Raw genomic sequence first — 26,312 nt, 5'->3', positions numbered from 1 at the left:
AAGTGCCGAGGAGAAAATTTAGAAGTCATAAAAAACGCATGAATTTCATAGGAAACAGCTCCAAGGTCCATTTTATGGAGCCTTTCCTTTTTAAAAAAAATTGGCACACTAGAACCTCCTCCAACATATGCAATCCATGTAATGCTCACTCCACTTCAGATTAATTGAACATAAACATAAAGAGGTTACAGATAAGAACATGGTTTTGCTACTAGTTGCTAATAGCTTGTAATATCCTGCAACTGTAGATTGCACCATTGCCTTTTAGGCCAAACTTGATAAGAACTAACTCAATAATAATAATAAAAGTTGGTTTCAGGATGACTCAAAGACTCATCACAACTCACAACCATACCATCAGAACTCTTCAAGTGATGCAAGATCTAGCTACCAATGCTGCAAAAAGAAAAGAAAAAAAAAGGCTTTCAGTTATAACAGAACATGGAGAGACATATCCCTTCATTGCTACTCCTCTGCTCCTGATTTGCCTGATCAGATCAACAGATTAGCATGATTCTTGCAACGTGAGATCCAATCCCAAAATGTGCAAAAGCGAGTTTTTAGTTAGTGTTAGATATGTAAGCAAACCATAGTACCATGCAGTGCCAACTAAAGCTAAAAAGAGAGTTGCTTTTGCATCTGTTATACTTAACAACCATGCTTGCACTGAGAATATCAGGTTAGCAAGCTTATCAAGCAAAGAGAAGTGCTTTTGGAATATCCTTGCCGTAAGACCAGTGGCAAATCAGATGCAGATTTTTTTTTCAGGCCCTTCTAATCTAGGGAAGGAATTAACTACTAATTTAGTATGATAGGTTTATTTTGGTAATCAAGCTTTTGATATAGTAGTATTTATAAGGGTTGTCATATCATGACATACCACTTGAATTTGTCCCAAATCCTAGCTACCCATGTAGGATAATTATTTTTTCTTGACATCATCATGCATTGTGCCTAACAAATTGACCTATGAAGAAATTACTTATGCCAATATATCAGTCCCCAAACAAATTATAATTTTGCATCATATTTTACACCTTAATTAATTAATCTTGTTTTCTCATGGAGTTGTCATTTTCTTGTCATGTTAGTGACTTGATTAGTGAGCTATTAATGCATGGGCCTCTATAAATAGGAGACTAAGCCAGGAGAGTACACAACATTGCCTCACTTCTCTGAAAACAACAGAGAAAAGTTAAGCTGAATACTGCAATGAGGCCGGGAGCCGAGTACGCCATGGTTCACGGCGGCGGCCCTGCGCCGGCGGCGGTGGCGGCGGCGGGGCCGAGCTCGAGCGCGGTGGTGGCGTCGACGGCGTCGGTGGCGGCGCGGTCGCCGTGGCAGTCGCCGGTGCCGTACCTGTTCGGCGGGCTGGCGGCGATGCTGGGGCTCATAGCGCTGTCGCTGCTCGCGCTGGCGTGCTCGTACTGGAAGCTCGCCGCCGCCGGCGGCGGCGGCGGCGGCGGGCAAGACGGCGGCGAGGAGAGCCGGGATGGTGGTGGTGGTGGTGGTGGGGAGAAGGGCTCGGGCGGCGGCGGCGGCGGGCTGGCGCGGGAGTGGCGGGACCACGTGGTGGTGATCATGGCCGGCGACGAGCGGCCGACGTTCCTCGCCACCCCGGCGTCGAGCCGCGCCGAGCCGGCGGCGCCCGACGTGGCGGCGGCCGTGTGCTGCAGCTGCGGCGCCGCCTCCGGCTCGTCGTCGTCGTCGTCGACGGAGGTGAAGACGCCGGCGGCGGCGGCGGCGCCGGAGTTTCTAGCCGGCGACGGTGAGCCGCAGGCGCAGAGCCCAAGTGAGCAAACCAGCAGTAGTCACAGCTCTGTAATTACGAGCTAACTCAACACAAAATTAAATTAAGATCACAATTAAGTAGATATATGCTTGAATATTTCTTAATTCCATCTTGTAACATTTTTAGTTTTTTTTTACACTGCTCGTGTAAAAGGGACTGTAAATACACTTAGATGAGTGAACTAATTAATACAACTTGGTTACTACTAAAGGATTAATTGTTATTGATCTATAAATTCAATTTTTACGGTGATCGTTATTCGAGTAATATCAATTTAGAGCACTTATCCTTTTTCAAACCATTGGACTATTGATAGTAATAAAATTCATAAACCAATAGTTAAAATTAATTCTACTGTGAAAATATACAAGTAAACAAAAAAAAACTAGCTCCCGAGCAGGTCGGACGCCCCTGATCTCTTCTCTATCACCTTCGTTATGGTCGATCGCTGCGAAACACTATTAGTTGTTTGGACTTGAGGATGTAGCTGACTAAACAACTGTTTATAATTTATACTCCCTCCGTTTCACAATGTAAGTCATTCTAGCATTCCCCACATTCATATTGATGTTAATGAATCTAGATAGATATATATGTCTAAATCCTTAAACATTAATATGAATATGGGAAATGTTAGGATGAATTATATTATAAAACGGAGGATACCAGACAAGTAGGCAAAAGCTTGAACAGAGATTACAGGTGGATGGATGGACTAAAAGGGCATGCAAAAGCACAATAATAATCCAAATTAAGGGCCAGAGCCGGCAAGGAGCATCATCATGGCCGTGCAGACTTGTTGAAGGCCATTTTGCATGGAAAGTGAGCCTGACCCTGACCTCGGACAGGTTCTCGGCCGTGAGCTGTCAGCTCTATAATATTTCTTGTCTGCATAGACCCCTCCTACATATTTTGTCAGATTACATATAATCATTGACATTACACGTTAAAATGCAGAACATAATCTGACACGAATTCTACAGAAAAAAAAAACTTAAGTCAATTGATCACTGTTGCCCATGCTCTCAGTGGACTGGAAGGAGCACCTGAATCTGAATCGTTGAGAATTCGTGAGCAAGCCGACAGCTCGGATTAGATGCTCCCGTGCCCTGTCAACTTGTATAAGATATTATTCTCCAAACTGTGTTGAATGATAAATATTCCATCCGTACTAAAATATAAGTATTTTTAGCATAGTGCCATGTCAAATATTTGTAACTTTGAGTATTAATAGCAAAAAAAAATAAAAAAAATCAATCATATAAAATAAAATTGATGTTACTAGATTTATCATTGAACAAACTATCATAATATTTAACTCCTTTTATTTGGAACATCTTGCTTTTACAGATATCGTTGGTTAAAATAGCATCTCGAAAACCATATCAAAGTCTAAAAGTACTTATATTTTTGAACGGAGGAGTAAAAAATTACTAATTAATATGACGATCAACATGATCACCCTCAAGCAAATTAATTTGGCTCCTTTCATCCATTCATGCTCACCTGAAAATTTCATCGTCGGTCGATCGTCTTGTTGCTCGCTCGATCGCCAAACTCGCCGCCGGCGAAGTCGGCACCGTCCGTTTGCGAGGGAAGTTGTTCCCGGCGTCGGCGGCGGTCAATCGAGTCGCCGGAACTTTCTCACGGCCACCGGCGGCGACCCTCGCCGGCGCCGGCGCGGCGAGAGGCAACCGGAGCGCGCCATGCAAGCGGCTATATAGCCGCAGAATAGTGACCGTTCGTTTTTTTGATTCAACGGCCATAGATCGACTTAAACCAGGCCATGAACTTTCTGGGCCTAACTGGGGTCCATATCTCGATGGGCCTCCTGGGCTGACCTTTTCGCGCTCAACGACTACGTTCGTGGGCCCAGCTTTGGTAGGCCCGCAACGGTGGATTTCACCTACCTGACTCACTTCGTCCGGAGCCACAGCTTTTTTTTTTTAAGAGAATGGTATTTTTTTACTCAGCAATATATGCAGCCATTTTAAATTAGGAACTTAGCCTATCAAATAGGAAACTTAGCTCTCAAATAATCCAATCTGAAATTCGATCCTACGGAGATTTAAACTTAGGACCCTGGGGTGCTATTCAGGTCACTACATCCACTAGGCTACGTGTCTTTTCACAAAGGGTGTACGAAGCATGGAACTCAGAGAGTACCATTCTGTCATTCAGATTCAGATAGAAACATGTGGCATGATATTCTTTTGTTTGGGGGAATAGTGGATAGAAATCCAGCAATTAGGAGTAGTCACCACAAATGTAATTGGTTGAATCCTGTCCAACCCAAAAGACAGCACAACAATCTAAATCAGTGCCTTGCATCTAGGAGTAGTCACCACAGCTACTAGCCTACTGCAGGTGAAATCTTGGGTGTCGAAATATGTACGTAGCCAGCCTCATTTGAGCTCTGAATTCAGAGGCACATAAAAGGATCATCACATGACAGATCAGTTCCATCTCGGAGGCTCCAAGCGCTACCCCCTGCACGAAGTCTACTGATCAAGAACCCCAGTTTGTTGCCTTCCCTTGCCCATTTAGCAGATTGCAGATCCATCACTTTGGCTGCCACCTCTTCCGGTGCAGAGTACCTTCCAAGTTTCATCACAATCACCATCTTCTCCAGCACTCGAGCATTCTCGCCGACGAACTTGAGGAAGGAAAGCTCGCTTTCCTCCCCTTGGAACTCCCGTAAGATCATCATCTTAAGGTGTGACTGGACACATTCAATGGGGCCGGCCTCCTGCCAGAAGTTGACATCAATGTTGCTAGTGCGTCCAGGTGCTTCTTCAGACTGAAAATCAATACCAATGCAAAATCAGCTATATGCCTATATCTAGCAGAGTAGTAAAAGAGGTATATGGTCGTCAAGCAGGTAAGGTACCGCCGAGTGATTAAAGAATGCAAGGCTAATATGTTTATGTCCTTGATGATGACACTCCTCGATATACTTAACTCATAATTTTGGCATAATCATTGCTTAAAAAGCTAATCCGAATAGACAATACATACAGTAATTTCCTTCAAATGACACAACAATAAATTGAAGCTTTCAACCAAGCTAAACATTCATTTTTTCACAAAATTTAAAGCTTGCAATTGGTTTATAGAATATGGCAAGAAATAGCTGCATTGACGTAAGGTCATAAAACTGATGTGATCAGAGGCCTAAAGATACTGGAAAATTTGTATGGTCAATGAAACTTTTTTACTCATATAGTCAAATAACGTTTTGTCGACAAACTAGAGTGAATATTTGCGAAAGCCTACTCAAGCATATAACCACTGATCAATGTCAACAGTGCATAGGTATATTATTTGCCCCGTAAAATTAATTAATTTGTTGATTTCACCACTGCAAGAAGTTGCGAAACTTTGGTCTGTTCTAGAACGATGTTCCAAATGTAATGAATCATTGATGATGCCAAGTATGTAACTATTTCTTCCAAAGGCTCCGAATACGTGGTGCTCTATTTTCTGTGTTAGATTTAAGTTTGTGCATAATTATCATGCGAGAATAGACAACTGCATACTCCCTCGATTTTTATGAGGTGTATTTTGATTTCAAAAGGTCTAATTGTACATATATTTTAACCAACAATTAGTCAAACTAGAAGCAAATTTAGAAGTACATTTAGTGTATAGAAATTAGCACAATAGATTCATTTTCAAAGTGTTTTCACAAAATGTTGGTTTTATAACTGTTAAGTTACAAGCAATTAATGGTCAAACTTTAACCTTAAATACTTTTTAAAATGAGATAAGCCCTGTAAAATATCAACATAGATAGTAATATTAAGGACCATAGATGTGCTTTACTGCTTTGAGCCTAATAGTAGCTCTCCAAAATAAATGCCGAGACATTTCTCTAGTATTGATGAAGCATAAGAGAAAGTTTTGGGGCAATATGTGTTGACAAAGTTGGCCCAATTGGTGAGCTGGTTTCCATTGTTAACATATAAAAATAAGTAGTGCATTTTTCATAATTGCTCATGTATCAATTGTCACTGGAAGCTAGTACATGATGTTGTAAGAAACATATTAAAAATCAATTTAGTCGATGGAACATGCAGTGATCCTCATGGTTGCTATACTTAAATTTTGATAGATGACTGCAAACAATTTGCACAATCAACATCTTTTACATGCACCTTGGAGCAATGGATGGGGCCTACCACTAGTACAACAGATTATTGGGCCAATTAATCATTCACGAGGTGTTCACATTACATATAGTAGCTAATTGTGATCTTATGCCACTCTTCCACTTAGTCAGATAAGTAATTATCAATTTTTACTGCTTTGTAAAAGACACTGATAAATACCATATACTAGTAATGCACTATGAAGCACAGAGGCAACGATCTGATGCAATGCAGTAATGATGATGGAAGAAACAACAAGTGCAGGGAAAGGAGGATTTGACTCCACCTCGATACACAGCGTCTCAACGTTGGGAAAGCATCTGAGGAAGCTGGGCAGCATTTTCACTTCATTCCGAACTCCGAAATGCAGGTGCAAGGCCAGCATATTGACGCTCGGGACAGTGGTGCCTGGCCTCACAATTGTTCTTGCCTGCAATATGCACCCAGGAACAGATTGATTACACATTTCATCAGGCATTTAACTCATCCATTGCCCAAAATAAACATGGTCTATCTACTTTCAATCAGGCTTGATCTTCACCTTGATGATGGTGTTACCGATCTCCAGTTGGTGCACTCCTGGCTGCAGGTAACCAAGCATACGAAGCTGAGGAGCATGGCCAATCTTGACCCTGGTGTTCTTGATGTTTCTCCAGAGGAATAGCCGCTCGAGGTGCGGAGCATCCAGCACGGCCACTTCCTCCATGAACGACAAGCAGAACTGCGCGCACCGTAGGCTGCCGCTGGAGAGGCGCGCCCGCAGCGTGTTGAGGATCCCGAACACGGCGAGGGTCTCCAGAGCAGGGCTCGCGGCGAGCAGAAAGGGGAGGTCGCCGTCAACCATGACCACGCACCCGAGGACGAGCTCCCGCAGGTTGGGGAAGGCGGCGGCGGCGGCGGCGCGAGGGAGAGGGATGGAGGCGGTGTCGGGGAGCTCCCATGAGCCGATGTAGAGGCGGCGGAGTGAGGAGCAGTTGAAGAGCGCGGCGGGGAGGGTCACGCCGGGGAGCGGGCAGGGGCGGTTGACGAAGACGAGGTGCTCGACGCCCTTGGCGGCGAGGAGGTCGAGCCACCGCGCCGCCACGCCGCGCTGCGCGTCGTCGCCGATGAAGCTGCAGGAGAGGCTGACGAAGGGGAAGGGCCCCGGGTGCGCCTCCAGGACGCGGGAGACGGCGTCGGCGACGGCGCGCGAGGCGGCGCCCGCGCGCGCGGGGCGGCCTCCCCCCCGCCGCGGGAGGAGGTGGGTGTCGACGAGGACGAGCGGGGTGGAGCGCCAGAGGCGGCGCCAGCGGGAGGAGAGCACGGCGGTGCGCGCGCCGTCCTTGGCGGGGAGGCGGGAGACGACGGCGCGGAGGATGTCGTCGGGGAGGAGGCTGATGCGGTCGTCGCCACCGCCGTCGCCGGTGGCGGCGGCGGCGGAGAGGGAGGCGGAGGCGGAGACGGGCGGCCTGGGGATGGACTGGTAGAGGAAGCCGAGCACCATGTCCATGAGCGGGGTGATCGTGATCCCCTCCGGGTCCAGGCCGTGGCCCATCCCGGCGGCTCTGACGTCGTCCCGGTCGGCGGCGCGGAGGCGCGGCCAGTAGAAGGCGGCGAGGCGTGGCAAGGACATGGCGACGGTGGCGACGGCCGTGGAGGAGGGGGGTTTTGTCTGAGGCCGGACCGGACTACAGTACGCCGGAGGCGGAGGCAAGGTCAGGCTCAGCCGCTCAGGTTTTTTAAAAAAAAAAAAAATATTAAGGCTCCCATCGGATGGCCCAGCCAGCCAAAGAAAAAGCTAAAATTTAAAAATTTTAAATTTAATTTTAAAATATTTTTAATGTAATTTGTTTTTAACATTGGCTTTTAAGTAAAAAAACACATATATAAAAGTTTTACCGATAAATTCAGTTTTATTTTAGAAAAAACCAAACGATGGGGCTCCTAGCTGTTGGCTTTCCACACATCTCCAACTCTCAAAAACAATTCAGGTACTTATGCCAAGTTTAGTTATAAACTTTTTCTTCAAACTTTAAACTTTTTTTTATCAAATTAAAACTTTCCTACACACAAACTTCTAACTTTTCCGTCACATCGTTCTAATTTCAACCAAACTTCTAAATTTAGCGTGAACTAAACACACCCTTAAGTCATCAAAAAGTTTTCATGAAGTTACAGGAAACTTTCTCTGGGGAATGCAACTTTTTACTCAAATAGTAGAATATCATTTGTTGAGAAACTAAAATGAATATTTGTGAAAGTGTACTTAATCATATTACTTATGAGTTATGACCGCATAGAAACAGTGAATATGTGTATATTATTTGCCCCCATACAATTAATTAATTTGTTAATTTCACTACTGCAGTAACTTACAAAACTTTGGTCAGTTCTAAAATAATGATCAAAATGTAATGAATCATTGATGATGCCAATATGTAAGAACAAGTAATCTATTATATTATTAAAGGAATAGAAAAGGAAGCATCCACATTCGCTCTCATGGTCTAGAAATTGTCACATTAATTGGATAAAAAGAAAAAAAAAACAGAGTCCATATAGAAATACAATTTAGAAATAGCTGAAATTCGGAATTAAAAAATAAAGAATATTAGAAGAGGAGACTAGAGTCCATATAGAAATACAATTTAGAAATAGTTGAAATTTGGAATTAAAAAATATTGAATACTTGAATAGGAGACTAGAGTCCATATAAAAATACAATTAGGAAATAACTGAAATTCGAAATTAAAAATAAGGAATATTAGAAGTAGAGTATAGAGTCCATATAGAAATACATTTAGGAAATAATAGAAATTCGGAATTAAAAATACGGAATATTACAAGTAGAGTGTAGAGTCCATATAGGAATTTAAAACTAACTAAAATTCGGAATAAAAAGAGCCTCCATGTTCGCTCTTATGACCTAGAAATTCTCACATTAATCGGAGAAAAAGAAAAGGCAGAGTCCATATAGAAATACAATTTAGAAATAGCTGAAATTCGGAATTAAAAAACAAGGAATATTAGAAGAGGATACTAGATTCCATATAGAAATACAATTTAGAAATTGTTGAAATTCGAAATTAAAAAATAAGAAATATTAGAAGAGGAGACTAGAGTCCATATAGAAATACAATTTAGAAATAGGAGAAATTTTGAATTAAAAAATAAGAAATATTAGAAGAGGAGACTAGAGTCCATATAAAAATACAATTAGGAAATAACTGAAATTTGGAATTAAAAATAAGTAATATTAGAGTAGAGTATAGAGTCCATATAGAAAAACAATTAGAAAAATAATAGAAATTTGGAGTTAAAAATAAGGAATATTAGAAATATAGAAATACAATTAAGAAAAAAATAGAAATTCGGAATTAAAAAATAAGTAATATTAGAAGTAGAGTATAGGGTCCATACAAGAATTTAAAACTAACTAAAATTCGGAATAAAAAGGAGCCTCCACGTTCGCTCTCATGACCTAAAATTCTCACATTAATCGGAGAAAAAGAAAAAACAGAGTCCATATGAAAATATAATTTAGAAATAGCTGAAATTCAGAATTAAAAAATAAAGAATATTAGAAGAGCAGACTAGAGACCATATAGAAATACAATTAGGAAATAACTGAAATTCGGAATTAAAAATAAGGAATATTAGAAGTAGAGTATAGAGTTCATATAGAAATATAATTAGGAAATAATGAAAATTCGAAATTAAAAATAAGGAATATTAGAAGTAGAGAATAGAGTCCATATAGAAATACAATTAAGAAAAAAAATAGAAATTCGGAATTAAAAAATAAGGCATATTAGAAGTAGAGTATAGAGTCCATATAGGAATTTAAAACTAACTAAAATTCAGAATAAACATAATAAAATGAAAAGTGGTGTTTAGAGTCCGTATAAAAATATAATTTACAAATAACTAAAATTCAAAATTAAGAAAAACATGGGAAGAAGAGTTTAAAGTTAAGATATGAATACAATTTAGAAGTAACTGAAATTTGAAATTAAAAATTAAAGAATATTGAAAGATGAGTTTAGAGTCCACGTAGAAATACAATTAGAAATAATAAAAATTCAGAATTAAAAAAAATATATTAAAAGACAAGTCTAGAGTCCATATAGGAATATATATAATTTACAAATAACTAGAATTTGATATTAAAAATAATTAATAACTAACACGTATATAAAATACAATATGAATATTACACATTAGTAGTTTCGTAAAGTTATTGCAAAATTTAAAATTATATTGTCATTGTAATAAATTTTAATAATATAATGACAAAACATATATGCTATTATATGAGAGAAAATATAATGATACTAGCCACGCAATCTGCGCGGGCCACCATGCTAGTTCTTCAAAGGCATCACGTGGGAGCTCAAGAAACGTTATTGTGATCATCCGTAATCCGTAAGATAAAAAGTACGAAAGACTTATAGCATCTAAAAAACCAAGGGTTTGTTTGACAGAGCTCACATCCACCTATTTTAAAACTAGAATTCAATTAAAATGTTTTTAGCTTCGCTCAAAAAAAATGAAATGGGCTAAAATGAGCTTTAAAAAATGAACCAAAATGGGCCAGTCCACAGCTCAATTCCAAAATCCACTCCTAAAGCAAAGTGAGCGTAGCTCAACTTGTTAGGTTTTTTTATGGTGGAATCAGTCTACCGGGTTCAAATTCTAAATTTAACACGATGGTCGTATTTACGGTTAATTATTCTTTTATGGCTTGTAAAAGTTACTAATTTTAGGGATTAGGAGGTTTTATTATCAATTAGGTTCGTTCTGAGTTGGCAAAAGCTGAGAGCCAACTCACAGGCATTTCTGGGCCGAATGAGCGCAACGGCCCATTTTCTTTATTTTAGACTTGGGGCTCCATTTAAAGTGCAGGGCCTTTCAAACTTTTTTTTTCAAGACTACAGAATTTGAACCCTATTTTTTTTTCAAATTACATTGCAACGTAATTTGAAATAATAATAATAATAATATGCAAAATAATAATTTTACAAGAGACCAACACACGTGCTTGTAATAATTCAAACCGAGGTCTCTTGTATTTTTTTTTTTGCAGATTATTATTTTTTGAACATGAACTATTTTGCAGATTTTGCCACTATTATTCAAGTCAAGCATGTCACGATCTTCATACTAGTAGTAAGTCGCCGGCCGTCCCATCAATAATTTATCACACAAACAATCGAGTAATTAATCTCAATCCAGATCTCGCGCGCAATCGATCGATCGCATGCATGTTAATTAGAAACTGGATGAGATCGATCGATTTTGCCCAAATATTTTTCTTCATCATCATCATCAGATCGGTACTACAAAACACCATACATACAGAAAATCCAGATTAACTACAACTAGTTATAGCCGTTCTAGCAAACACGATTGCAGAAACTAGCCTAAAACTCAATCAGGCTAGGTAAAAAAAACTTTCAAGTTTGTGAATTGTGATCAACTAGAACTTTGGCTAATCCTATGCATGGTGAATTGAAGTACTACGTTGTACGTATGCAACGCCAGCTTGATCAATTTGCCAGCTCAAAAAACGTTCAGATCGATGAGCTAGAACACTAGAAGGTAGGCACGACGCCGTAGCCGGCGAAGTCGAGCATGATCTGCGGCGGCGGCGCGGCGGCGTCGTGGTCGTCGGCGCGCTTGGCGAAGCGGCCCTTGACGCGGGGGCGCGTCTCGGCGTAGGCCTTGCGCGACGCGTACCGGATCGTCTTCTCGAACCGCCGGTTCTTGCGCTTCTCCCGGTATCGCATCAGCCGCGCCGCTCTCCCCTCCGCCGCGTACGCCCTCCCGGCCGCCGCCGCCGCGCAGTCGCTCATCTCCGGCGCCGCCACGCCCATATCCATCGACGAGGACATCTGGTTACAGAAAAAACAGACTAGTTAGATGGTTGGATCTTGATAAAACTTGAGGTGATTTCTTGTGTTCATGGCGTGCTTGCGAGAGCTTACGCTATGGCTAGGGGTCGAGGCGTATGGCAGGTAGGCCGCCTTGGACTGCGCGAAGTCGAGCTCGATGATTCCGCCGCCGCCGCCGCCGCAGATGGCGTCCGGCACCAGCCCGACCTCCGACGACGAGCCCTGCTCGATCGAAAGAAATACAAATTGGAGATGTAAGCGATCGATCGATCGAGTATGCAAGGTGTTCTTGACGCGATCGAGGAAGAGAAGGGCAAGAGCTTACGCTGTTGCCGAGGGAAGCCGCCGTGTAGGAGCTGTACGACGGTTTGACGGCGGCGCCGCCGCCACCGGCGAAGCCCAGCTCCATCGCGGGACCGGCCGATCCGTTGTGGTTGGGCACCACGCTGTCGGCGTGAGGGAAGCGCGCGAGCTCGGGGGAGCCGCCGAGGTACGGGTCCATGAAGTCGGCGAACAGGAAGTCCAGCTTCACCTCCTTGCCGCCGCCGCCGCCGTCGACGGCGGCAGCGGCGTCGTTCTCCCCGCCGAGCAGGAGCGCGTCCGGCGGCGGGGCGGCGGATGACCCGATCGGATGCACGGGGACGCGCTCGTGGCGGCGGGCCAGCGGGTTGGCGTCGTGGATGTCGGAGTCGCAGGCGGCGCACAGCGCCGCCGCGTCGGCCTTGCAGGTGACCGCCGCCGGCGCGAGCTCGCACACCTCGCACACCCACACCCTCTCGTGCCCCGCCCTCCCATGCTCCGCGTCGCACCCCGCGCACAGATACCCACCTCCGCCGCCGTCGCCGTCGCACGTCCGGCAGTGCACCGCCGCCGGCGCCACCGCGCACGCGCCGCACCGCCTCCTCCCAACCCCCCAGTACCTTCCCAACCCTAGCTCCATCTCCATCACCAACCAAGCAAGCGAGCTCGACGATGTCGCCACGAAGCAAAGCTAACGACGACGAGCTCGCGGGCGCGGCGAGGCGTGCACTGGTCTCCCGCTTTATAAGCGAGGAATCGAATGCAAGTGGATTTTGATTCCTCAAGGCGATATCCTTGCACCAAAAATTAAGAAAATATATTAACATATAATATATTACTCCACTAACATATAAATAAAAATGTAACTTTTACATCTCGTAAGTCGTAACGAAAAAAACAATTTTAGCTCAATATATGTTAGCTAGCTGCGATTTAATTTGTTTTTTTGTTGCGAGATATAGAAGTTGAATTTAAACTCATATGTTTGTGGACTGTTATATTAAATGTTAATACACTTTTTTTTAAAAAAAAATGTAACTATTTAAATGACATCTAAAGAAGAAGGGAAGTTTTCCGAATCGAATGGTTTATTGGGTGGGTGAATTTCCCGGGGTTTATTTAAGCGGTTTGTTTGGGAGGGAGAGGATGGATTGGTAGGTGGGGGTAGGATGGTGACGTGGCGGGGTTTGGGGGGACACGTGGACGGCCGCGAGCCAAGCGAAAATTGTGGAGAAAAATAAAACGGTTTCGTCTCGTGGCCTCGTGGGGGGAGGGTGGTGGGGGCCCACCTGTCGCTTCTGGGCCATGTGAACGGTGGGGCCCACCCACTGGCGCCAACCAAGACGCCACTGCTCCACGGATTTGGGACTAATTTAAAAATCTCCTGATCTGATTAGTAGACATGATTAGGCCGAAAGGTGTGGATAATCGCATCCAGGTCTGGTTATAAGCAGCATCGCTTATGATAATATAGCCTTTGCATGTGTCTGCACTGTAGAGGACGCAAGCAGCTACTATCTCCATATTATTTTAATGTAGGGTGTAGCTATATTTATGGCGCCATATTTTTCATCGAAAAATAGTCGGCATGTATTTACATTGTAAGTCGCTAAATTACATATGTAATTTTAGTATATTTATAATGTAAGTCTCAAAATTACATATGTAAGTACTAAAATTACATTTGTAAATTCGAAAATTACATACTAATTACATATGTAAGTGGGGTGTAAATGAGGTGTAACTACTGTGTAAGTGGCTGAAAAAAATCGACTGTAGCATATGGCGCCATATTTCTAGCAACTCCGTTTAATGTATGACGCTGTTGACATTTTTTTCAACGTTTGACCACTCGTCTTATTCAAAAAATTTATGTAATTATAATTTATTTTATTGTGACTTGATTCATCATCAAATGTTCTTTAAGCATGAGATAAATATTTTTATATTTTCACAAAAAATAAATAAAACGAATGGGATAAAAAGTCAACGGCGTCATACATTTAATCTACATTAAAATACGGATGGAATACTACTTGCATCGAAACAGATCAAGTTCTGATCTGTTCTACAATAAAAAAAATGTTTGAAAAAAGAGTTTATCTTGCTTAGTGAATAGTACTCCCTCCATCTACTTTTGATAGTCATATTTCATCTTGACACACAGACCAAGGATAAGTAATTCTACTTATCATCCATTTAAACATGCTATTAGTCATTCCTCGTAAATAAGCGATTCATTAATATTTACATTTCTCAATGTCCATGTAGCCAATCATGTGTGTAAGAATAGTGAGTCACGCATTAAATTCGAGAAAATCATTAAAATGATAGGTTGTTGGATTAAAATATGTCTATCAAAAATAAATTTTTTCAGATTTGAAAATATGACTATCAAAACTAGACGGAAGGAGTAGTAGTGATTAGTGAGAAATTATGTGTCACAAAATACTAGTGGATGAGAAGATCCGGGGTGGAGATATTAGGAGAGCGGCAAGTCGACCGGGGGAGGCATCAATCAACGTCGGAGCATTTAAATCGATTTTTGCAAAATGAGGTTGGAAGAGACAAAGATTAGCTTTTACGGGAGGAAGGAAATTAAAAGGGGGCGGTTTGACCTGGCCGTCGAAAGTTAATTAAGACGACAGTAATGACCGGCTAACCACCTCGATCGATATATAAATCGTCGGCTGATCTTCAGCGTTAATTAACCTGTGCGTGACTGCCACTGTCGACGAACGTCTATAGCCAAAGACTTTTCTCAGTACTCGTGCTACGCGGAAAATGAATGCGGGAAAAGATTAACGCAAGTAGTAGTAAAAATTGTGAAAATTCAAGTTGGGTAGGCACCTTCATATTCATCGTGTCAGCTTGCTTTTAGTTTTATGACTATCTGTATGAAACGAGAGAATTTCTCTCGAGGATATATGAAATCACTTTTCCGTAGTAAAATTTCTCGAAATTAAAAGTTAGGCAGGAACGTTCATTTTTCGTCTTCTCAGCTTGCTTTTGGTTTTGAATGAGAGTTGCACGTACACTTAATTTGTGTTTGTACCATAGAACTTGTTAATACTAATAAGGAAGTTGAGCTTTGTGTGCGTGTGTGTGTGGTTTGTGGGAGGAACACGTCGAGTGCATATGTAGGACGTGCCGGTCCGTAGCCGTTGAACGAGCCCAACACAAGTGGATATATCCGGTCCCTGCTGCACGTTAATTGCAACCCAGCTATACGATCTATTCAGAATCTGTCGTTCCGTGAGTGAAAAATCTCCGTTGAAAACGACCAAAGGAGAGGAGAAACCAAGCCATCTTTATTTGGATTTTTTTGATACTACTGTAGTACTCCCTTCTTTCCAAAATGTTAGACGCCGTTGACCTTTTTAAACATGTTAGATCGTTCGTTTTATTCAAAATTTTTTATAAAATATATAAAACTATATGTATACACAAAAGTATATTTAACAATAAATCAAATGATAGAAAAAGAATTAATAATTACTTAATTTTTTAATAAGACTTTCAAAAAAGTTTTTAAATAAAACAAACGGATAAATATTTTTTAAAAAAATCGAGAGCGTTAAATATTTTAGTGCAGGTGCAGCAGCGACGTCAGTCCTGCGGGCAGCGTCCGGTGGTTCGCGCGATTCGGCGGCGCGCGCTCTCCGCGGCCCGGCTCGGTGGGAGGGAGGGACGGAGTTGATGTGGACGGGGGCGCGTGGGGCCGGGGTGATGACGAACCGGATGCCGTCATTTCGTCCATCGATCGATCGATCGGCGTCGCGAGGCGACCGACCGACCCATCCGGTTGCGGGACCCAACTGGGCGTACCTCCCCCAGCTGTTGAACGGGCACGAGTATCTGCGTCACGTGATTTGCGCTGTTCAAGGGGCAGCTGTGCTTCTTTACGAAATATACTTCATCTCTCCCATAATATAAGGGATTTAATAAAAATATTTGATAATATTAATCGTTCTGAATAGGAACATGATCTGCAATTTTTAATTACTGTTTATTTTATTATAATATATATTAAAATATTAACAAATACATGATTTTTTTAAAGTATTTTTTAAGGTTAATATATGCACATGGCCTTAGTATTTATATAACAAATATTTTAGATGATATTTGTAATCAATTTTTAAAGTTCGATTGTAGTCTTATTCAAAATTATGAGTATTTTTATTCCGGAGGGAGTACTATTATTTAAGTTCTACTTCTTCCGTCCCATTTTAAACGCAGCCATGAATTTTCGTGTCTAACTTTAATCATCCGTTTTATTTAAAATTTATATGACGACTATTTTTATTGTTATTACATAATAAAAATGAATAATACTTTATGCGTAAGTTATGTTTTTAATTTTTTAACAATATTATTAAATGAGATAGATAATTAAAATTAAACACGAGAACTTATTGCTACGTTTAAAATGGGTCGGATGCACTGCTTCTACTTGATGGTGGAGATGGGACTGCAACGGAGCGATGAGGAGCTATCTTTTGGGAGTAATGAGCCATCAAGTGGATCGCCGACCGCGGCTGGATATGGGGTTGTATCACATTGAGCTGCGTGGAACAAGTTATGGGCGGGACTCTCTCGATGATATCTGGATCAGGCCGGTCGACTTAATTGATTGCCTTCACTTCACGTCCGTTAGATGGAGACAGTCTACGGCTACGATTGGTTTCGGCGCAAGGAAGCGCACGAAACATACGCTAGATGCTCGATTTTTTTTTATTTTTATTTTTGTTTGTATGTCTTCTAAGCTCTGAAATGTATATTTCGTGTAAAATTATAAAAAATTTTCATCTCAATACTTTTCTACCAGCTTTATTTTAACTTTATATTAGTTAAATCCATTCATTTATATCTATACATGTAGTCATCGCAAAAAATAAATTATCCACAAATGTATTGATTTAGCTTCCGAAAAGGGACCGATCTTTATAATTAGAGCAGGAGACGATGAATATAACAATTTTTTTAAGGGGGAGTGGATTTTATACCTCAAGGGGATATCCTCTCGTTGTTTACATGTTATTCAAATAGTTATCAAAATAATTAAAAAAAAGAAGAAAATGTATTAACATGTGATGTATCATTCCACAAATATGCAAGTTCAAAATCAACTTCTACATTGTTTTTTTCGTTGCGAGATGTAGAAGTTAAATTTGAACTTACATATTTGTGGTTACATATTTGTGGAGTGATACATCACATATTAATGCATCTTCTTAAAAAAATTTTCATAGCCATTTAAGTGACATGTAAACAACGAGGGAACTTAACATCCTCTCGAGGGATCAGAATATTTTCTCTTATTGGAGGTAGTTATGAATGCGCGACTTTCATATGCTAGAGTTTAAATCCTGATATACATAAATATATATAAATATATATGTCGTGTAATAATAAAAAGAATATATAATAAAACATCCCGTCAGTTGGATTGGTCGGCAGCGTGCGTCCGTCCCGGCGTGCCGTGGATGCCAAGCCACTCTCGCCGGCTAGCTGGCCATTCCAGACGCTTCCTCCTCCCAACATCGCAACAGAGGCCGGCCTTCGTTTCGGCGCTTTTCGTACGCAAAACGAGGCCCAAAATTAGCCCGATCTCGTTTGCAGCCCACCTACGCAAAGCCGGAAGTGGGAGTGGGACTCCCGTTAAAATTTCCGTCGCAGCGTCGCCGGCCGCCGGCGACGCGAGGGCAGACGACGAGACCAAGCAGCCAGAGAGTCGATCGCCGCATGCGATGCGAGTGCGAGTGCGATGCGACCGGCAGTTACATCCCGGGATCACGCGCGCCCCGGGCGTTTCCGCCTCCAAACCCACCCCAACCACCCATCATCTCCTTCTCCTTGTCCTTCTCCTTTCCCTCCCATCTCTCATTCTCACCATTCACCAATGCAGCAACTCACGCATCGCAAAACCTCAAAAAAAAAAGTGCTGCAAAATCACGGCCATTTCATGAGCAGACAGGCACACGGCAACGTCTGCTGCTGGTGGTGGTAGTAGGACTTGGGGCTCGTGTTGTGTGATTTGACAAGTTGGGAGAGAGAGGGAGACGGCGAGATGGGGTTTGTGGAGAGCATTGGGAGGTACAGGGTTGGCCGGACCATCGGCGCCGGCACGTTCGCCAAGGTCAGGCTCGCCGTCGACGCCGACACCGGCGCCACCGTCGCCGTCAAGGTCATCGACAAGAGGATGGTGATCCGCAACAACCTCATGTACCAGGTGATGATCATGATCATGATGAACAATTCATCTGTGTAATTTATCATTTGTTGTTTCGTGGTTAGTCCATTGATCGATCGATCCAGGCACGAATAGATAGATAGGTTCTTCTTTTTTAGGTAATGGAAATGATGATTTACATCCCTTGCTTCTACCATAAAATATACAACCATAAGTTTGTTCTTGATCGATCGTTAATTAGTTTGCATGATCTGGATTTTGGTGAAGGTCAAAAGAGAGATCACGGCCATGAAGCTCCTCAACCACCCCAACATTGTCAAGATATATGAGGTGATTAAGCTTGGTTACTAATTACCCGTATCAGCATCAGGGTTTCAGCCGTATCAGCATCAGGGTTTCAGGAGGAATGGAGGATTATATTATACCTTTTCTTCCTGTGCAGGTGATCGCGACGAAGACGAAGATATGCCTGGTAATGGAGTATGTCTCAGGAGGGCAGCTATCTGACAAGCTAGTAAGACATCATGCATAATCAATTAACCAGCATGTAATTCTAGTCTGATTAACTCAGCTAATTTTTCTTGCAATTCCTGATCTTTCTTTTCTTCTGGGTTTAAGAGTTACCTCAAGAGGTTGGATGAGAAGGAAGCGAAGAAGTATTTCTACCAATTGATTGATGCTGTAGACTACTGCCATAGGAGAGGTGTCTACCACAGAGATCTCAAGGTCAAGAAATCAAGATATTGCTGCTCTCATTTCATTAATTGCTATCCCTGTTTTAATCATCTCGATCCCTTCATCATAAGCTATAATTTGCTGATTTATAGCACTTTCTGATGATGTAAACAGCCTGAGAACTTGTTGGTAGATAATCAAGGCAATCTCAAGGTATCTGATTTTGGCCTCAGCGTGCTAAAAAAGGTAAAAGCTAGCAAACATTATCAGCATCACCGAATGATTCATATTCAACTCTGAAAATCTGTGTTTAAATTTCTTTGATCCAGCCAGGACAGTTTCTATCCACATCTTGTGGCTCACCATGCTATGTAGCTCCTGAGGTAGGACAAGTTTCTTGCAGAAGTTTTAGTCATTTGCATTGCCAACTTATGATTCAGATTGTTTGACAGGTGATTCAGCACAAGAGTTATGATGGGGCAGCTGCAGACGTCTGGTCTTGTGGTGTGATCCTGTTTGAACTTCTTGCTGGTTATCTACCATTTCAAGACTGCAGCTTAACAAACTTGTACAGAAGGGTAAACATCCGAATACGATACCGCCTTTTACTCTACTGTCTGTTACTGATTTCAGATGTCCTAACTGAAAATATTTCTCTTGAAAGATATCTCGAGCTCAGTTTGTTTTTCCACAATGGCTCAGTGTCCCTCAGAAGAAGATTATAATCAGGATACTGGATCCATCTCCTATAACAGTAAGCTATGATAAATACTTATGTAGCACTATGTAAGCATTGGATGGTTGCCGACCTTTATTTTGCTGATAACACCATACCTTAAATGTTCTTTAGAGAGCAAAGATAAGCGATATTTTTGATGATAAGTGGCTCCAAGATCACTGCAATCCATCAGCAAGGATTGAGAATGATGATGATTGTGATGTTATTGAAGAGGCCAGCACAGACAGTGATAGCAGTCACAACACAGAGGTAATTTGATACAGTTTGGAACTTACTCCATTCTAGTAGTTCTTACCTCTCAACCAGTCTTTCCTGTTGGTAGTTGCTAAGATTGCCCTTGTATCTAGGTAAAGGAAACTGAAGAGATGACGGCAGAAACTGACCGATTCATTAATGCCTTCCAATTGATAGCGAGATGCAGTGATCTTGACTTGTCAGGTCTCTTCCAGGAGCAGGTGCACTAAGCTTTAGAATAGATTACTTTCACAAATTACCTACACCAATACACGGCAGTAAACTAAGATCCTTGATTGATTGACCGATGTTTTGCAGAAAACAAAGCTCGCCTCGCCACACCCAGTACAGGAAACCTTCGACAAGATCAAGGTTGCAGCCAAGGATGTGAGCATGGCAGTGAAGAGAATGAACAGCTCTCTGGTAATTCATCTCACCAACATATGGTTTCAGTTTCTCCAATGAAATTATCAAATTCCAGGTGAAATTTTTAGTCCAATTCTCATTATGTCACAGGTGGAGATTCAGGACAGCAAATTACTACCAAGAAGCAATCTTGATCTTACTCTGTCGGCCGAGGTGAGATATCCTTTCTGAAATCACTTCCATCATGTGTAGTGTGTCCTTTTTCTGTTGCTCAGGGATTGAAGCTTACCTGAAAAGTGAGAAATTGCAGGTGATCAAGGTAACACCAGCTCACTGCGTCGTCGAGGTGTCCAAATCAACTGGGGATCTGAGATCATACAAAGAGGTTTGTTAGTGTTATGTTTTTGTTTCAGATCAATTTGGCTCCACCTCAAGATAGTACGATGCACAATTTACTGAACGGAAATGCAATGCATATGATGTCAACTTGCAGTTCTGTAGAAGCCTATCAAGCTTGCTCAATGGTGGACAGCTGTCTGCAAGCTCATCTGATATGGAGTGTGATTAATCAAGTTATGTTCTATGAGTAGATGAATCAATGAATCTTCAATTATCACAAACTCATGGAGTTCAGGAGCAAACAAGAGTGCCTACCGGGCAACTGGTGAGTGGTGACCTGAAAAAAAGGTGATGATAAACAGGACTAAAGTCATTCATCGCCCTTCTGCCGTAAATGCTGGTGCTGACGTGTTGTAACTTGTACCTTCAACTGTATGATAAACAAAACATGTTGCATGCAAAGGGAACATGCAAGCCATTTCCATGTATTGGATTTTTTCCCCCCTGAACTTATAATTTTCATTATTGTGCTTTTCTAACCAACATCACATTTCTGAAGGATCTTATTGCCTTCTACTGTTTATACATTGTATCATCAGTTTGATCACGTAACATGGAATTCGGCATATGAGATGTCAATGACCCAAGAGAACATGGCAACATAATACGGTGTTTTCACAAGATAAATGAATGGGCAGCTCAGTGGTCACTGGAAGTGGTCAACTGGTCATAAGCCCCTACTGCAATGCCTGTGCCATAGCTGAGCGATGGGAGAGTTGTTGCTCATACAGGGATCTGAATATCTGATATTTTGCATCATGGTATTTCTTTACCCTAGGATCTGAAGATGGATATACAACCTACAAAAGGTAAAACCAGCAAAGAAAGCATTATTCAAATAAAGAGCAGAATGTATGCAGGTTGTTTAAGAATACTATAAATAAAAGATGATCCCAGTTACTAGTACAAAGGTTGAGACCAAGATGTGTTGGGACTTGGGAATACCTTCCCGGCCGCATTCAGTGCCTTCATTGCGTCGCGAACACCTGGAAACTTCTTTGCAGCAACAGCACCCAGGACAGCAGCTCCTAAAAGCACAGACTCATTCTCTCTAGGAAGTATTATTGGACATCCTGTCAAGTATATGTCCAAATTCATAGATCAAGAAATGAGGGAATTGAGATGGATAACTGTAGTACAACTGTACAAGGAAACTTGCCAGTTATATCTGCGTGCTCTTGGATATACAAGGAATTCTTCGCAAGTCCGCCACAAGCAAGAAGAGTATCGATCTATGACACATGAAGAAAAAGATATCATATTCTAGGCCTTTAAATATATGCCATCAGATCAAATTCATTTTGGAACTCTTCATAGCAAATAAATACCTTGTGCCCATGAGCATTGCAATGCTCCACAATATGACGAGTACCATAAGCAATGCCTTGAATTGTTGCTAGATAAAGAAGCGCCAAGTGCTTCTCACTTGTATCAAGTGTGAAGCCACATATGATTCCTTTGGATTTTGGATCAGCCAAAGGAGACCTAACCATTATAAACAGTGCAGTCAAGTAAACTGCATTGAAAGAATGCCTTTCAGTGTGTAAAGCCAGAGAGAGAGAGAGAGAGAGAGCATGGTGAATTTTATCAATCACTTTCATCCCATCTCCATTTCGCATGTCAAAATTAAGGGGAGAGAATGAACAAATAGTGTGCATCTCATAAAAAGTATCCATGCCACAATGCTGGTGCAGCATTAACTTTTAGCAAAAGCTGTACTGATGCCATATTATTTGCTTTGTACGTATATTCAGGGTGAAAAGAAAAGAGAAACACTTTCTAGCAACTTTTGTAACTACACGTATAAATGTTAACATGTATAACCACAGTTTTCACCACCTGAAAGAAATAATAGCTGTACATGCCAGAATCAAAGTTTCATTTTTCACTACAGACGGTTGAGATTCAGAATAGTAAAAGAGAAACTGTGATTGGCCTTGTCTGAGTTACTTGTGTGTTGCACAGGAAATCTGCAAAAAAGTGACCTAGATAGTCTGTCTTACTCACTGGATGTGTGATGAACTCTTACCTATTTCCATGAAAATCTGGGAGGACATGGATGTCTTGAGTCAGGGAAGAAATAAAAGAAATATTTTGCTCATGTGCCATAGAAAATAGTATCTTGTTCAGTAGCTCATATATGGATATTCCTGGACAGTTCGAACAGAAAATTATGCGCCTTTTACAGGTCATAACAACTAAAATTACACAATTGCATGCTTCAGTAAGCATGAAAAGGCATGATACTTACTTTGAGAAGCAGCATGATTAGCAAGAAGAGGAGCAGCAACATGGTTTTCAACAATGTAATCAAGTAGAGCACCAGTTGCACTTTGGCCACCTTCCGTGAGCCAAAACTCAGGAACCATTGCTGAATATGAAATCATGATAACAATTATTGACCATGCTCACCAACGATAGCAGAAAATCAAGTACGGAAACAAAATAACAGAGATCCTGGCAAGAACTATATGGAGTGGAAGTAAATATGTGATCCGAGAAGGAAACTATACCAGACCAAAATGGCCCCCAGACACCAGGGATAAACAGTTTGTTCTTTGAGACAGCCATATGGCATGTAGATGTCCCACAAACCAAGACCATGCGGTGGCATATAGCTTGTTCATCAGATTCATCAGACGCTGAAATAGAAATGTTTCACAACACATGAATATAAAGTTCTAGAACTGATTTCTTTAGAAAAATACAGATAAACCAACACTGACTGTCAGCTTTAGATTCTGCATCTGGCACACTTTCCATGACTCCAACACCACCAGCATGAGCATCAATTAGTGAAGTTCCAACAGGAATCCCAGGACGCAAACCTAACTCCTGAGAATTGGAGGAAACAAACATAAAAAATAAATACTGAGAAATAACTTCAGACATTTCTTCCAACATAAGAACAGTAGGCAACAAACTTGGTGACCTAGATAATAAGAAAAAAAATAGTGCATTTCACATAATTCAACTTTAATAACATCACTTTTAGAAAATGAGCAGACTAGTTGCTTGCCTTGGCAGCAGTAGCTGTCAACCCAGAACCCAGAGGATGGCCAGGAAATGCAACACTGCGTCCTGTTTGGTTTGCGTAGAAAATTAGTCTGTATCTGAAAATCATGAAATGGTATGCCGATTTAGCACCAAATGGAGAAAGTGTAAGCACTCAACCTATTTTTGCATGATTTCCTTCAACAAGGTCTCCCAAGCCTATTTCTTCCCAAAAGACTTCATCCCATCCACATGCTTCCATATCACGTGAATCTGATTCCTTCCACTGTTCCATGTGTGCATGCCCAAGATATGTCCATTTGCAAACAGTTGTGCATAAGCTGCGTGTGTCATCGCCAGTCGCTCTAAAAAAGGATTGCCAAAACAGAACATGCTACAAGTCAATACATATGTAATGAGAAAAAAAGAACCACACAAATTATATCCAGAACTCTCACCTATATGCTAACCAATCACTGAGGTCCATCCACCTACATACCATTGACCACGACTCTTGCAGATTTTCCTTTACCCATAAGAGCTGTACAATCAGATAATGCACATCAATATAAGTGCCTCCCCATTTCTCAGTACAAAATTGTGAAAAGGCCAAACTACGCATATGTATTCATAGCAATTTTAATAACTAATCCCATCCTAAAAAATAGTGACTGAATCTAAATCACTATCCATGCCCATCACGTGATTAACGCCACCTCCATTCTCATAGAGCAAATTTGGTGAAGAAGCAAAAATGATTGGACTTCAGTAACATAAACAAGTGAGCATTGTGGTCAAGAGAAAAGCTTTACTAAGGCCAGCAAGAGAAGTGGGCATGACACCACTTTCCATCAAACCTTCAAAAAGTTGATATGTTCCACACAGAAACTATGCATATGCTAAATTGTCACCACGCATGGAGGTCTTTAGCATTTTAATGTTAGGTTTTTCCCTACCAGTGTTTGTCCTAGCACTTGTTCCCTGATTGGACCATTCAGTTTTCTAATATGCAGCCCAACAACTGACAACTAAGTGCAACCAGGCAATGAATACAATGGTCGACAGGAGCATGTTCAGCAGTTTTTACTAATGGGTGGAACAGGAAGCTAAAAACTAGTACAACAATTGAAGTATCATATGCATGAGCAATGAAAGGACACCGATTACCTTTGGGGCTTGCATTTCTGGGGAAACACCCCCACCACAGTATTGCAATACCGGCGAATTGCGAGCATTGATTCGCTCAGCTTGGTCTACAGCCCTATGGTCCATCCACACGATGATGTTCCTCCTCGCATCACCAGTCCAAGAAACAGAAACAGGGGAACCATCAGCATCAACAGCAACTGCAAGCAGCATCCCGTTTGATCAAGCCAATGAAATCCTTGACAAGTCATGCAAGCATCTACTACGGAGATAAGAGCAAACCAAGAGAACAAGTAGCGGCGAAGCCAAGTCCGACAACATTCTCAGGCGCAACATTTGCCAGAGAGCATGCGTGTTTTACCGCAGCACACACGGCATGCCATATGTCTGTTGATGATTGCTGGTGATGAAAAGTTCAAAAACAGTCCAGAATTAGCAATACAGTACAACTCAGTATCATGCAATACATCGGATGGATTAGAACATAATCTCCTCAACCTCGATGCAGTCCTTCTCCTTCCATATCTGTATAGGACTGCTCGCCGACCCCAGCAGCTTACCCTTCTCATCAAAGAGACCTGAATGAATTTAAATTAAGAACATATTAGTAAGTTCATGCCTCTTGTGCATACACCAACTGAATTTTAAACACGTCCACTGTAGGAAATAAATTCACTGAACACGTATCCCTGCAATATCCCCCTTCCACCACAGCAAATTCTCGCATAATTCATACTACCATTTTCCCCATGAAACCTATCGTTTTCTCTTTTTAATTTTTCAGACGACGAAACAATCAACTTTCCTCATCACTGGACATTCAATTTCTTCTCCGATTCCGAATTCCGCACTCCAAAAAAACAAAAGCATCTCCACTACCACTGAACAGCTAAATCCAGAAACGCATATGCGACTATCTCAAAGCGAAGAAGAGGTGGGGGTTCAAACTTCAAAGTGGGGGGGATAGGATGACGGGCCTGCGCGAGCGCTGCCGGTGCCGACGTCGACTCCGAGGAAGACGGCGCCCCCGCCGCCGGGGGGCATGATAACGGCGGCGGCCGGCGGTCGTCGGGGGGAGGAGGGTGTTCGTCCACGTGGGCTTCGCCTGCGCCTCGTGTTTTTTTTTTTTTGGGATTTTGGTTTCGGTTTGATCTGATCCGGATGCCCGGGCCCACCGGTCAGGTAGCTGTTACTACTACTGCTCCATTGAAAAGGAAAATCGTGTGAAAAACATTTGAAATCGCAATTCTTCGGTGTTCGAAAGTTCACTTTGGATTTGCCAAAGTGTTCAATTTTTCCCAATTAATCTGGTATAAGTTACTGACATAGTTAACGTATATATTTAGATTTAGATATTTTTGGGTTGACAAGAGTAATTCGATAAAACAACTACTCCCTCCGTTTTACAATGTAAGTCATTTTAGTATTTCCCACACTATCTAAATTC

At 41.8% G+C, this 26,312-nt stretch overlaps 5 protein-coding genes across 9 annotated transcripts; 2 read left to right on the top strand and 3 right to left on the bottom strand.

Moving 5' to 3' along the window:
* Positions 1 to 1,158: 1,158 nt before the first annotated feature.
* On the top strand, positions 1,159 to 2,042 carry LOC9271399 (protein GLUTAMINE DUMPER 1). Its single transcript, XM_015769357.3, has one exon. It carries the CDS (start codon positions 1,213 to 1,215, stop codon positions 1,834 to 1,836), a length of 624 nt encoding a protein of 207 aa, XP_015624843.1. The 5' UTR covers positions 1,159 to 1,212; the 3' UTR covers positions 1,837 to 2,042.
* Positions 2,043 to 3,974: 1,932 nt separating this feature from the next.
* LOC107275944 (F-box/LRR-repeat protein At1g06630) lies at positions 3,975 to 7,634 on the bottom strand. The gene is made up of 3 exons (XM_015768312.3): positions 6,485 to 7,634; positions 6,230 to 6,373; positions 3,975 to 4,592 (listed from the first exon to the last, which is right to left on the bottom strand). Exons 1-3 carry the CDS (start codon positions 7,553 to 7,555, stop codon positions 4,215 to 4,217), a joined length of 1,593 nt encoding a protein of 530 aa, XP_015623798.1. The 5' UTR covers positions 7,556 to 7,634; the 3' UTR covers positions 3,975 to 4,214.
* A 3,508-nt stretch (positions 7,635 to 11,142) lies between these two features.
* On the bottom strand, positions 11,143 to 12,881 carry LOC4328490 (zinc finger protein CONSTANS-LIKE 3). The gene is made up of 3 exons (XM_015767798.3): positions 12,142 to 12,881; positions 11,910 to 12,038; positions 11,143 to 11,816 (listed from the first exon to the last, which is right to left on the bottom strand). The coding sequence occupies exons 1-3, from the start codon at positions 12,760 to 12,762 to the stop codon at positions 11,517 to 11,519; spliced, it is 1,050 nt and encodes a 349-aa protein (XP_015623284.1). The 5' UTR covers positions 12,763 to 12,881; the 3' UTR covers positions 11,143 to 11,516.
* A 5,048-nt stretch (positions 12,882 to 17,929) lies between these two features.
* LOC4328489 (CBL-interacting serine/threonine-protein kinase 21) lies at positions 17,930 to 21,208 on the top strand. Its single transcript, XM_015770641.3, has 14 exons — positions 17,930 to 18,351; positions 18,580 to 18,642; positions 18,755 to 18,826; positions 18,931 to 19,038; positions 19,162 to 19,233; positions 19,317 to 19,370; positions 19,440 to 19,565; positions 19,652 to 19,741; positions 19,838 to 19,975; positions 20,074 to 20,181; positions 20,279 to 20,383; positions 20,477 to 20,539; positions 20,637 to 20,711; positions 20,820 to 21,208. Exons 1-14 carry the CDS (start codon positions 18,190 to 18,192, stop codon positions 20,892 to 20,894), a joined length of 1,311 nt encoding a protein of 436 aa, XP_015626127.1. The 5' UTR covers positions 17,930 to 18,189; the 3' UTR covers positions 20,895 to 21,208.
* Positions 18,445 to 26,028, bottom strand: LOC4328488 (uncharacterized). 5 transcript variants are annotated; one of them, XR_010739291.1, is made up of 17 exons: positions 25,843 to 26,028; positions 25,364 to 25,443; positions 25,148 to 25,265; positions 24,887 to 25,065; positions 24,178 to 24,260; positions 23,900 to 24,084; positions 23,745 to 23,806; positions 23,452 to 23,560; positions 23,239 to 23,367; positions 22,977 to 23,096; positions 22,755 to 22,875; positions 22,054 to 22,210; positions 21,885 to 21,957; positions 21,671 to 21,798; positions 20,981 to 21,525; positions 18,937 to 20,693; positions 18,445 to 18,823 (listed from the first exon to the last, which is right to left on the bottom strand). XR_010739291.1 is itself a non-coding variant. In XM_015770639.3 (15 exons), exons 1-15 carry the CDS (start codon positions 25,907 to 25,909, stop codon positions 21,403 to 21,405), a joined length of 1,734 nt encoding a protein of 577 aa, XP_015626125.1. In that variant the 5' UTR covers positions 25,910 to 26,028; the 3' UTR covers positions 18,445 to 21,402. The 5 variants fall into 5 exon arrangements, 1 of the variants encoding a protein (XP_015626125.1); XR_010739292.1 differs by having other exon boundaries at positions 18,445 to 18,781; XR_010739289.1 differs by having other exon boundaries at positions 18,937 to 21,525.
* Positions 26,029 to 26,312: the final 284 nt, after the last annotated feature.

The sequence above is a fragment of the Oryza sativa genome, chromosome 2 (assembly GCF_034140825.1).
Source record: "Oryza sativa Japonica Group chromosome 2, ASM3414082v1".
Lineage (NCBI taxonomy): Eukaryota > Viridiplantae > Streptophyta > Magnoliopsida > Poales > Poaceae > Oryza > Oryza sativa.
The sequence above is the reverse complement of the archived record's forward strand: the minus strand, read 5'-3'. Positions and strand labels throughout refer to the sequence as shown.

Excerpts from the sequence above, each read along its gene's own strand:
- LOC107275944 (XM_015768312.3), bottom strand. The coding sequence starts at position 7,555 with ATGTCCTTGCCACGCCTCGCCGCCTTCTACTGGCCGCGCCTCCGCGCC. Across the intron at positions 6,374-6,484 it reads TCGGTAACACCATCATCAAG|GCAAGAACAATTGTGAGGCC; the intron begins GTGAAGATCAAG and ends TGCATATTGCAG. Across the intron at positions 4,593-6,229 it reads TTGAGACGCTGTGTATCGAG|TCTGAAGAAGCACCTGGACG; the intron begins GTGGAGTCAAAT and ends ATTGATTTTCAG.
- LOC4328490 (XM_015767798.3), bottom strand. The coding sequence starts at position 12,762 with ATGGAGATGGAGCTAGGGTTGGGAAGGTACTGGGGGGTTGGGAGGAGG. Across the intron at positions 12,039-12,141 it reads CGGCTTCCCTCGGCAACAGC|GGCTCGTCGTCGGAGGTCGG; the intron begins GTAAGCTCTTGC and ends TCGATCGAGCAG. Across the intron at positions 11,817-11,909 it reads CCTCGACCCCTAGCCATAGC|ATGTCCTCGTCGATGGATAT; the intron begins GTAAGCTCTCGC and ends TTCTGTAACCAG.
- LOC9271399 (XM_015769357.3), top strand. The coding sequence starts at position 1,213 with ATGAGGCCGGGAGCCGAGTACGCCATGGTTCACGGCGGCGGCCCTGCG.
- LOC4328488 (XM_015770639.3), bottom strand. The coding sequence starts at position 25,909 with ATGCCCCCCGGCGGCGGGGGCGCCGTCTTCCTCGGAGTCGACGTCGGC. Across the intron at positions 25,066-25,147 it reads CGCCGCTACTTGTTCTCTTG|TTGCTGTTGATGCTGATGGT; the intron begins GTTTGCTCTTAT and ends TGCTGCTTGCAG. Across the intron at positions 24,261-24,886 it reads CAGAAATGCAAGCCCCAAAG|CTCTTATGGGTAAAGGAAAA; the intron begins GTAATCGGTGTC and ends CTGATTGTACAG.
- LOC4328489 (XM_015770641.3), top strand. The coding sequence starts at position 18,190 with ATGGGGTTTGTGGAGAGCATTGGGAGGTACAGGGTTGGCCGGACCATC. Across the intron at positions 20,182-20,278 it reads CAGGTCTCTTCCAGGAGCAG|AAAACAAAGCTCGCCTCGCC; the intron begins GTGCACTAAGCT and ends GATGTTTTGCAG. Across the intron at positions 20,540-20,636 it reads ATCTTACTCTGTCGGCCGAG|GTGATCAAGGTAACACCAGC; the intron begins GTGAGATATCCT and ends GAGAAATTGCAG.